The 12,452-nt window shown below is 38.7% G+C and overlaps 1 protein-coding gene across 1 annotated transcript; it reads left to right on the forward strand.

The window, feature by feature from the left end:
• Nucleotides 1–710: 710 nt before the first annotated feature.
• On the forward strand, nt 711–10,130 carry LOC134670757 (beta-1,4-glucuronyltransferase 1-like). The gene is made up of 4 exons (XM_063528571.1): nt 711–2,513; nt 3,592–3,712; nt 7,274–7,399; nt 8,576–10,130. The coding sequence occupies exons 1-4, from the start codon at nt 1,417–1,419 to the stop codon at nt 8,774–8,776; spliced, it is 1,545 nt and encodes a 514-aa protein (XP_063384641.1). The 5' UTR covers nt 711–1,416; the 3' UTR covers nt 8,777–10,130.
• The last annotated feature ends 2,322 nt before the right edge of the window (nt 10,131–12,452 follow it).

Consider the following 12,452-nt stretch of genomic DNA (forward strand, 5'->3'; position numbering starts at 1 on the left):
ATGTCCATAATATATACATTAATTATTTACCAAATAGTTAACAGTTATATATTAGATTTTAATTAATAAATAAGAATGAATGCAATTAACCTTTTTTATTTTTGCTTTTATACATATAACCTGCAGTAAGAAAAAAATCACAGTACCTAATAAATTATAATTAGCTACTTTTGAACTGAACAAACCAAAATATTGAAACCATAAGTATACCGGGTGTGGCCTGTAATATGAGCAAAAAATTAAACTGTAGGCTGTACTCCTCATAATGACCAACATTTGTTCAGCGACTTTTAAAAATAACTTGTGGTTTGATTTTTAATACACTTTAAAGTTTATTCTAAGACGCAATGTATTGCGAATTTTGTTATGTTAAGGCGAGACAAGCAACGTCAATCATAATGATATGGCGTGGCGATGGCGTCCATTGAAGATAATATTTATTTTGTATGAAAAATATGGAGTCTAAATACTTAATATTTTTTAAAAGTTTTAGAACTAAAGTGTCACCGTTTGAGGGTTTGTCATCTATGTTTTAATTATCTGCTCATGTTACAGGCCACACCCGGTATAAAAAGCTTTACTAATTTATATACTATATTCTGTCAAGCTATATCCGTCAGTAGAAAAGCGAATGAATTTCGCGTCTTTTTCTTGCTTGAACGGCTTTAGTTTATATATCTTTACTTGTAATAGAAAACAATATCGTAACATTCGTTCTTCGCATAGAAAACCTACTGCTGAATAGCAGCATGGCGGAGATATTGATTTCATAGTGTGCGCGCGCAACATCTGTCAAAATTAGTTATTCTGCTCCAAATAATAAATATTTCAGCAAAAAGCTCAGTAATTGTGAAAAATAAACTGTGATAGTGTACCTGAAATTAAAGGATAAAATAATAATCTTATGTGTACCTTAAAATTATACTTAACTATATCTTTGAATGTGTTAATGATTTCATCTTAATGCCGGACGGTTGTCATTTGTTATTCCGTAACGTATTTCGGTTATTAGTGTAGAGTTTTTGTTTATCACCTGTTTTACTTTTAGCCTGTGTTAATATGGACTAAGTGGACTAACCAAATGGAATCATAACGAACTATATTATGAAACTTTGTTAGATACTTACATTTTCCCAGCATCGGACCTGTCAAAAGTTTCTACTTTTCTACAATTCTTTGTTACATTGTGATTTTTGTTGTTCTATAAATCTAATATTAGGCGTGTAAGCGGACAAGTAAATTTTGCATCAAAAATCATCGTCTTTATCACGATAATTAAACGGAAGTAGATATTTTATCCCAGTTGTAAACACTCGCGTAATTTATTGATACTAACAGATTTATTTGTTAAAATGTTAAAGTCGGTCAAGGTTATATATAAAGCATCTTTCTGAATCAATACGATGATACATAAACATGTCGAGATGCCTGCGGATCTTCGGAGCGTACTCGTACCGGCTGACGAGGCGTCACTCCACCCTGCTCCTCATAGCATCCCTCATCGTGACCCTTACCGTCATCTTCCACCTCTACACGCACAGACACTATCATCATCACCACACGCTAACAAGGATCGGTGACTTTGACTACCAACCGGGCGCTTTCCTCAAAGGACAGCAACCTAACGAAAATAAAACGCATTGCCAATTTAATTATGGCCTCCCAGACACTCTTAAATGGGGAACCTTCCGTGTAATGCCTACTCCGGAAGCCGGTCTACAGAGCCCTTATAGAGTTATCTACAATGCTGTCAAGGGCACTGCGTACTCGAACCACAGCAAATATAACGCAGTTACATACGCTACTCAAGCGACGCCGGAATACATTTATCATATAGTCGAAATAGCAAGATATTGGGACGGCCCTATCAGTCTCTCAGTTTTTGTACCTAATTACGATTTGGATATCACTATGCAGATCATGAATCAACTCTGCCGCTGCTATTCTGGAATGTCAAAAGTGTCACTCCACCTTTTCTATCCTAAAAAACATCCGCCTAAATTACGAAGCAGAGAACAACGCACGACGACGACAGAAATGCCGACAACTACTTCAAATATTACTTTAGAAGAAATGTTACAGAAGAAACTGGATAATTACAGGAGATTAGATAATAAGACTAGATATGAATACATTCAACGGGCGCGGAAGAGTAAGATTGAGAGAATGATGTCGCGTATGCCGACGAAAAGAATAATTGCCCCCAACTTGATGTTTAACGATTGTTCTGGTATCGATTATGGTATAATGACATTCAAGAAGGACAACAATTTGATATATCATATAAATGTAGGTAGAAACGTCGCCCGAAATGCGTCAAGGACAAATTATTTCATTGTGTCGGACATCGAAATGGTGCCAAGTGACGGATTGGCGCCCAAATTTTTGACCATGGTTAGAAAACTCATGGGGGACAAGAAAAGAGATGAGGGTTGCATTTTCGGCAAGACTGTTTTCGTCGTGCCATTGTTTGAGGTGGAAAAGGGGGAGCAGATTCCGCGCGATAAGGACACGTAAGTTGACAAATGAAGCTATTTACTTCACTCGCAACAGTTGAGCGCGACTTTTACCAAGTCTCACCCACCTGTTGGACCGCTATTGTCCTAGTTCTTGCCCTTATTTTTCCTTTGCAAAGATTTCCCATGGGGATATTTTTATAGTGTATAAAACACTATAGTGTATATAACATTAACAATATCTGTGATAAATCGTTCGTATCTTTAAGAATAGGAATAACATTTGCTTCCATTTGTGTCTGTATTTCTTGATCCAGCACTTTAAATAGGAAGAACGAAACTGTAAATCTAAGAAATAAATCTTAGTCCTGACTGTGGTCAAACTAAAGTTGAAAGTAAAGACTTTGAGCTTTCTTTGTATTACGTGTATCAAATTTCTCATCAAAAAGCACCTCAGAAATCAGAAATTATTTATTCGAAATATCCTCGAAGGATTCCTTTATTATTAATCCTCTCGACGTCCGACGACGACACCAATCACCCAGATATTTACCTCGTATTGAAAAAAAAACTCATTTAATATATTTTCCACCAAGGATTTCGTACTTGTTATTCGGTTCACACGAATCTCCATATTTTTACGAATTCCGTAATATAATTGGAGAAACCGCCTAAGCCAGCGCAGCTCATACATATTCGTCGTTGTAATATCATTTAGGGAACGTGCATATACTTACTCATATATCATCATTCAGGAAGCGGAATTGGCGGCATAGAATATATTTTGTATAAAACAACCTCGTTTTGAAACGAATGACTCACGCGTGAGGTTTGTGTTATGTTATGAAATATTTTAATAATAACACATTCTTACAAGTAAGTGACTTCACTTACTACAATAAGCTACAATACTTTCGTAGGGGATTTCCGAAATGGTGAATATTTCCACGCAATTTGTATAGGCATCGAAATTTTCCATTTTCATAATGAAAGTTTCCATTTTTTTCTGTGGAATTTTCCTAGAACTTGCAACTTTTTGGAAGAGTTAGTGCATTACAGATAGGGTGTATCCAACATTTTATCCTTGGACCCCATTGGGACCCGCATGACCTTATGCCATTTATTTTGTCCTCAGATTGGTTAAAATGGTAGCTTCCAACCGTGCTATGTATTTTCACCAGAAGTTCTGCTCACACTGTCAAAGGTTCCCCGGTCTACAAACTTGGCTCGCTCGACAGTCGCCGGGCATTGTCGAGGTAATTCTATATTCGTTTTTTTTTTCTTTAGAAAGAACACCGCAGAAGGAAGCGAGGATATTTCTAATATGGCGAAAAAATTATGAAATAGTTAAACAATCTAGGCATTTAATTTCAAATTGTATTACAATTTAAAACCTTAAGTAAGTAGGTGTAAATGAGCTAAAACTTTATGGTTGCTTCAGCGGAGTTCTTTGTAATCTTATAAAAGCGAAGTTGAAGTAGCGTAGCCTAGTTTAGATTACTCCCTAAGTTTTGTTCACACTTCCGGAGAATGGTTTCGTCGAGATTAGTTTTGGTTCGAAGCACCAAACTACTATTACGTTGATGACCTCCAACCATGCCAAAATTTCCATCAATATTTGTTTATACTGATAGAGTTTCAAGACCTGCCTTCCCCACTCTAGCCCTGTCCTTGTAGCATGTAGCACAGAATAAATAATGGTACTACCGTACAGAAAGCACACTTGAATCATGAGAATTATGCTATTCTAATGTATGGCATTATCCCTTTCGAATATTTAGGTTGTCAAAATTAAAGTCATAATCTCTGTGGTCGTGCACGCAAAGAAACTTTCAAGTTGTGCCAACCCTAATTGCTCAGAGTAATGCTGAGCCGAACGGCGCCGAGAATGCCTAAAAGGAATGTCTCCCCACTGCTTGTAGTAAGTTCTTATATCTTTTCCACGCCACATACGTTCTATAAGTAGGTAGGTAGCTTTATATTTACGCCTCAACAGACATTGAGAAAAGTTGAAGCTGTGGGAATCATTTTATTTATCTAAACAACTGCAAATAAATATTCGAATGATATTAGTATTCTGGAAATTCCTAATCTTGATAGCTGTAAGATACCTCATAAGCGCTTTGCAGGTTACATGACGGTCTATTCCATTATATAAACTTTAATAAGAAGTTTCTTTCAGACACTTGTGGGCGTCTTTGTAGCATTTGTAGCGCGTAACGCGTATTTCAAAGCATTACTCCTACACAGTTTCTAAAAGCATCATTCTTTTCACTGTCAAACTTGTATGACGTAAATGCGAGGGTTAATAATGTGCTTTTAGTTACATAATCCTTTTTCATTTTAGTGTGACTCACACGTATACACTTAGGTACATACATACAGGGTGTTAAGTACATCGTTTGCCAAATTAAAACGGCAGATAGCTTGAGTCATTTGCTATCTTCTCATGCCTAAAAAAACAAAATTGACCATGGTTTTTTTTACTAGTACGCAAGTAAAAATTTGAAATTTACGAAAAAGAGTCATAGAAGTTAAAAAAAAAATTGCACCAAATTAAACATTTCTAGGCCTGACATGATAGCAAATGACTCAACCTATCTGCCGTTTTAATTTGGCAATCGGTGTACCAAACACCCTGTAAGTATGTATGTACCTAAGTGTATACGTGTGAGTCACACTAAAATGAAAAAGGATTATGTAACTAAAAGCACATATGGTATATTTAACTAATAACAGAAGATTTGTTCTGTAAAAAAATTAAAGATTGATTACTGAGATAAGGTTATACACATACACACATTATCATCCCATAGAAATACCAAACATACACGAACAGCGTAGTCGAACCACATTTTATAACTCGTTACTTGCTATTTATCATCTTATTAAGTACGCATAATTTTCATTCAAGAATTATACGCGCCCTGAAACCTCAACTTTACTCCACCAGATATGCAGATAACAATCCGGAACTCGCAAACTTTCATTAGCGCCTTGTTAAACAAACCCGCTCCAAATTTAAAAGACCATAACCCCCCTTTGCCAATTAGTATCAGCGCATAATTCTCCAAAGCGGCCCAGTTAGGCGCTCCCCAAAATTACTAACCGATTATAGGGGGGTTAAATTCGTTAAGACCTCGGCTGTCACACGCGGGGATCTCAATGTCGTTTGAAATTGGAATAGCAAAGTTGGTGCAGCGTAAACTTTCTAACAAGACTGACGTTTAAGTTTCCGTTTTAACACGGTTTTCGTAAGTTGGCCCTGGAGTTGTACGACCACATACGATTCTACAATCTTAAATGAAATTACTCATAAGACATTCGGCTCGATTCGGGAAATGAATTAGAGATTAACTAGATACGATATAGTAAAGATATGTGATCCCACGGGTAAAGGTTATGGCGGCTTATGGCGGTTGGCACTTACGCTATTATTAACGCCGCTCCAATATTATTGCGGCGCTATGCTAAGATATTACCTTTACTATTTCATATCTAGATGAATCTCTAATTCATTTCCCGAATCGCGCCGATTGTTACTTTTGGTAGCTGCACAATGTGATATATGGGTCATATATATCGTTTCTTGTAATTTATTACGTTTCCCTCTAGAGAAAAGCGTTATTGAACTCGAAACAAATTATCTGCGTCTGTTTCAGTAAGCAGGGCGCGAATCGAGTTTGGCGCCAATTTGCATGTGACAATGAGCCCTAAACTGAACGAGATGTCGCTCAAACGTTCTGGCTCTGTATTCCTTCTGCTTGTACGATATAAGATGTACTTCGACACGAGTAACTAGAGAACATAAAAGAGATAAAAGAAAACGATTGCCGATAAAAGTACCATGATACTATCGTTGACACATTTAGTAAATTGACTGAGCATTTTAGAACCTTCTTACACCGAAATAGAGTTTTTACCTATAGTCAATTAAATGCGTAACCTACAGATGTTTTCCTACCTAACAAAATCTACGTAGACAGTTGAAGGTCGTACATCGGGCTATTCCTCCCTGATGTGACGTTTTTTTCGGCTGATAACACATCAGCTTTGTGTATCGCTCAGACAATGTGTACCTACAGTAAGTATTTTGTGACTATTTCTAGTTCAATTTGTCGAGCAACTGCTCCAATTAATTCGCGAACTGAGCGCACCTGACCAGTTGAATAACCATTTGGTTAAAAGAGTTGTTACCAAGATATATAACCCGTAACACGATAACAATACCGGCCGTATATTCTTCTTCTTATCGAATTACGCGTACTCATGTATTGTTGCTAAGCTGCCTAGCCAAGGTTACAATCGCTGTCGCTTCGACAACGAAAAGCATTATGTCTCTCTAACACTCTTTCATATTAGTGCGACAGTGACAGTTGCGTTTCGATCGCTACGGAGCGTAAGCGATCGGCATCTTGGCTACGCGGCCTGTTCCTTATGGAATGAGTGAATGAGATATTAATGTGAAGGTGTCAGATTGATGAAGAACAAATCTTAATTCATAATAATCTGGTTAAGGTGGTGGTGGTGGTAATAGTGCTCGACATGCTAATGCCCAATAGATGACACCCTGCTGTCACCTCTAATTGACAATTGAAATTGAAATTATTTATTTCAGGCATAGAACCCATAGTGACAATGACTTAAGTTTCAAGATGACATGTACTGGGACCGCATCGAACATCAGTACCACCACCTTACCGATTTCAAACTCGAAAAAATGTATTACCACATAAATAATAATTTAGAAAACGTCATATACCTACACCTCTCTATTGCAATGTATTGTAGGATGGTAAAGGAATGTATTGTTTCAGCCCATGTTGATAGCACGGCGAGAGTACCCGTTCCATAGATGGGAACCGCTGTACTTCGGCACTCGAAAGGAGCCGTGGTACAGCGAGTCGCTCTCGTGGGAGGGACGGCAGGACAAGATGACACAGGTATTCTATACTGTTATCACGTCATTTAGCAGGTTTCATCATCAGCATCATGATCATCGTCATCATCATCATCATCATAATCATATCAGCCTTTTATCGCCCACTGCTGAGCATAGGCCTACTCTCTTCGAGTACGCCACTTATCCCCGCAATCTTCCGAATGTCATCCACCCAACGACCCAACGGACGCAAGGCGCCCCTTTCGTCTGTAAGCGGCCACCATTCCGTTAACATTTTGGCCTATGCAGGGACGTATTGCCAAGCAGAGTGGTGGCAGCATCACTCTGCTTGGCAATATGTCCCGCCCAGCTCCATTTAAGTTTGGTAACGACGTATTCGACCAACGGTGAGATTTACCTGGTTTAGTCGAGGACTTCTCACAGTCAATCTTGGACTAAACATGGTCACACTTACTACTTACTTATGAGATATACCTATTCTCTTAATTCACACTAAACAGTCTAAGTACATAGGTACTTCCCACTCTGCACTGTGAAGGTTTGAGATTAGAGACTTAGGATTTAGTAGGTATGACTGTAATTTATTACCGACCCAAATCACAGGATAGGGACAATGTCAGTAGGTAATTTATCTCCGGCCGTTCACGGATTCTTGATGCGTAACATTCGACATTTAAATTTCGGCTGAAACGGTTTTCCTAACTAATCCAGATCAATCCCAGAATAGCTGTGGTGTCCCCTTTTTGCGTGTATTGTATTATGATTGCGGCCCTCGTACCATCACCCACACGGTTAACTGGCCATCAGTGGACCTTACGTCTTTGTAATAAGGTCCATCGATGTACAGTTAAAGGTGATAGACCATTTCCAACGACAGCTGCACTACTGTTGGAACGTTACTGTCATTCATTGTCTTGTTATTCATTTTACTATGGAAATTGACAATAACATCGACGTGTCGAAGCAGTAATGCAGCTGCGGTCAGAAATGAAATGTTACCTTAAGCCCCCCCCCCCACATCTAGCGTCTTTCGAGCGTCGGCGTCTACAACTATATGGCCGCTGCTCGACGCAACGTCGACACAACTGCGCAGCGACGTCATTTTCCATAGCGCTGACCAGACTCCGACGCTCGAAAGACGCTAGATGTGGGGGGGCCCTTAGAGTGTGCTGTTTGTACGAAGACAGACTAATCTATAAAAAATCACTTTGCCTAGATGCTGGAGCTTTGTCTGCAAGAGTACCGACTGGTTGTCCTCGATGGAGGGTTCCTTTGCCACGCGGCGGCCCGCGCGCCGGCGCGTCATACCCGGGCCGAGCGCGCCAACACGCAGCAATACCATAAGATCATCGCTACGCTCAAGGCTCGGTACCCCGATAGGCCTGCTTGTAAACTGATGTGGGGATGTAATACTTAAGCAATGAGCATATTGTACGGTAAGATTTTTTGCAACAAGGGCAGCAATTAGCAGCATTTTCTCGTGTTCTTATAGCCGCTATATGCACGGATCAGCGATTCATGTGGAGCTGCGATACCTGTTGACATGTTGATCTGACTGTACTGGACTGTGGGTACAGTCAAAGTTATTATATGGTGGTGGATAAACACAGTATACATGAACCTTTTTTCATATCGCTGAATAGTGGATAACCAAACCGTGATTTCAGTGTAAGTACTGTTTATGCTTTTACATTATATTACACTATACATATATTGTATGTATATATGTATATAAGTAGGTATTTTACATCTTTGTAATAATCTTTGCCTAAATAAATTTGTCAAAAGATGCCGGTGCCATTAAATAAATAGCCGGATTGTCAAGTCTGCAATGTATTTATTAACCAATCTGTTTTTATAAGCCCGGAGACCTACAATTAGAGAATGAAATTTAATATGCATTGTTTGCAATTGTTACATTTGTTTGAAGTGTTGTCATTCAAATTGTCGAAGTCAGTATTATGTTAATTTAATGTTACACCGGTCACGCTCTTGTCGATCTGATAGCGAACTATAATGGTAACATTCCATTTCTGACCGCAGCTGCACTACTGGTACTGAACGCGTCGCTGTCATTGTCAATTTCCATAGTAAAATGAACAGTAATGCAGCTGTCGTTGGAAATGGACTGTCACCTTTACAATGATAATTTTACGGTGCTTTTATTTATCCATTCGATCACTATCGGTACTTGTCACTTCGTGTCTTGTGCCACCTGTTTTTTTCACACCGGAATACGTAAATAGAAATTTAGAAACACATCGATAACGAATGTCACGCGCCGGGGTCGGACATATTCGCTAACTTAGTTTTAGTTTTGACACAATAATAAATAGGTAGGTATATGTAATTATGTATGTAGGTATTGTAGGCACCTACATCTTATAGTATTTATAAAATATATTTTTAATGATTCAAAATGATTGTTTTGAACTTTGTAAGTAATTTATAAATGACAGTTTTCACAACCCTGAAGGAAGATCAGCGTTGTTCAAGAAGTCCTCTTTTATCTTATTATGTGACCTCATTGCGTTTATTTCGATTTATATGTATTTGTTATAGAAATATCTTTACATAAATTTAATTATTGTCACTGTAAGCTCAATATCTCGTATCTGCACTACCCGTTCATTGTTGTAAGTTATTGGTTTCCTGCTACCCAAAGGTTGTCTGGAAGAGATCGCTTTTGAGCGATAAGACCGCCTGTTGTTACTTAATGTAATATCTGTTCTTTTTCATTATGTGGTGCACAATAAAGAATATATTATTATTTTCTTTATTCATCATTTTTCTTAGGCTAGGTTTTTATAATATGTATATAAAAGTAAAATATAAAAACACTTAAAACAAAACAATAAAAAATACATATAAACACATTATAAAAAACCTAACCTAGGGTGCCGCCGGCAGCGGGGCAGGGCCCAAGCTGCCGGTGGTCAGGGCCGCAGAGTGAGGAACCGACGTACTATACGCGCCGTGTCCAAAATTACCGCCTTCTGCATCTGACCCTTGATCCAGCCACCCAGCGAGAGTCTCTCTAGGTGTTGGTCGAGACTCTTCGCTATGAGACCGTTCGCTGACACGACTATCGGAACAATGATCGTCGAGTCAACATCCCACATGGCGGTAATCTCATGAGCTAAGTCTAGGTACTTGATGGACTTGTCCTTCACAGCCTTCACGAGATTCTCATCATGAGGGATGGTGACGTCGGCGAGCACGGCCCGGCGCTGCGATCGGTCTATCAGCACGATGTCAGGCTTATTGGCAACAATAGTCCTGTCAGTGATGATAGATCGATCCCAATAGAGCGTGGCACGACCATTTTCGAGAACTGGCGCAGGTGTGTACTTGTAGTACGGCACTTCGCGGTCCACAAGGCCGTATAGGAGGGCAAGCTGCTGGTGAATAATTCTGGCTACGAGGTTATGTCTGTGCAAGTACTCGACGTTAGCAAGATGAGAACAACCGGAGATAATATGCCTGAGTGACTCTCCGGGACGGCGGCATGCCCGACAAATGTCGACCGTACCGTCCTTCAGGATATATCTCCGGTAGTTATTCGTCATGATAACTTCGTCCGCAATTGCACAGGCAAAGCCCTCGGTTTCTCCGAAGAGGTCCCCGAATCGTAGCCAGTTCACCGACGCGGGTAGGTCTACATCGGGTCCCATGAGGGCCTTGTAGAACCGCCCGTGTAGCTGCTTATCCTTCCATACCGCCTTGCGGTCCTTCCGGTCATTATTATTATTATTATTTTATTAAAGCTTACGAGTATAGTGTGGGTACTTCGCGACGATATGAACCTACATATAGGTATGTACGTATATGTATGATAGAGTAAAGATCGAAAAGAACATAGAAAACATCAGTTTCCGAGGAAAAAAATGCAAATCAGCCCACTTTGTTGGCATTGAACATACCCATCATAAAAATAAATCATATTCCGATACCGGTACTAAATAGGTAGAAACATGTTTGATTGAAACCCACTGTACCGGAAATTTATAAGGGCCGCGAGTAATCTTGTTGCCTCTCGGAATAAACGGAAATGACTCTCTGATGGCGCCACGCGGGAGGCAGAACCAACAACCGGGTCAAACACAAAACTGTGTTTGCTTGCAGAAAACTAGCGTGTTCGCGCGAACTGTACTTTTTTCTCTCCTGTGGGCAATAGTTAACAGCTTGTGGGCATGTAAGTAATGATTTTATCATAGTTCTTTGAATAAAAGGAGGACCTTTTCACGTGGATAAGGGTTAAATAAGAAAATTAACCTTTATAGCCCTTAACTCTTTCTTGTGTATGTCTACAGGAAAGACGCGAACACAGTTTTCTGTTTGACCCAACCCTTTACGAAGTACAGTCAGCATCCAAAAGTAGCGTATATGACTGTGTTAAAAGTATCTAACATTCTCTGATAGCTTAACAAAATGAGATATCTAAATTAAACTTTCGTGAGACATATTTTAAACTGTATAGACGACATGTAACGGTTTCACTCACATGAATGTTTTTTTAGTCGCTATTGCCAATATATTATTATTATTATTATATTTGAAATGAGATATGGCACGATATACAGAACAATTAAACTGTTGAACGTGAACTGTCGAGATATTTTTTTTAGGGTACTTAGGTTTTTTAGAGATCACTAATAATATATGGTTGATATATGTAGTAACAATGACTATTGCAATATCGATAATATTGCACGATAACAATGACTATTGCAATATCGATAATATTGCAATAGTCATTATTACTACATAATATATTGTATCAAAAACGTGTCTTATAATAACCCGTGACGTAGCTTATTATTTGTTAACAATTAGGTACATAACAGTACTAAGTGTTGATATCATAATAGTTACTAAAATGAGTTATAACAGTATAATTTAGTCCACTTCTAAGTTGCAATATTTTCAGAATGTCCCGGGTCTTTAAAAGTTATGTCATAAATGTACCTAGCCTACTACTATGTTTTTGATTTTAATCAATTGAAGCTGTCAAACCATTCTTAAAAATCTAACTGTGATTATGCTGTTGTGAGACTTCATACGCTTGTTAATAACATATTAGTTTAAATGTC

Source organism: Cydia fagiglandana, chromosome 14, assembly GCF_963556715.1.
Source record: "Cydia fagiglandana chromosome 14, ilCydFagi1.1, whole genome shotgun sequence".
Lineage (NCBI taxonomy): Eukaryota > Metazoa > Arthropoda > Insecta > Lepidoptera > Tortricidae > Cydia > Cydia fagiglandana.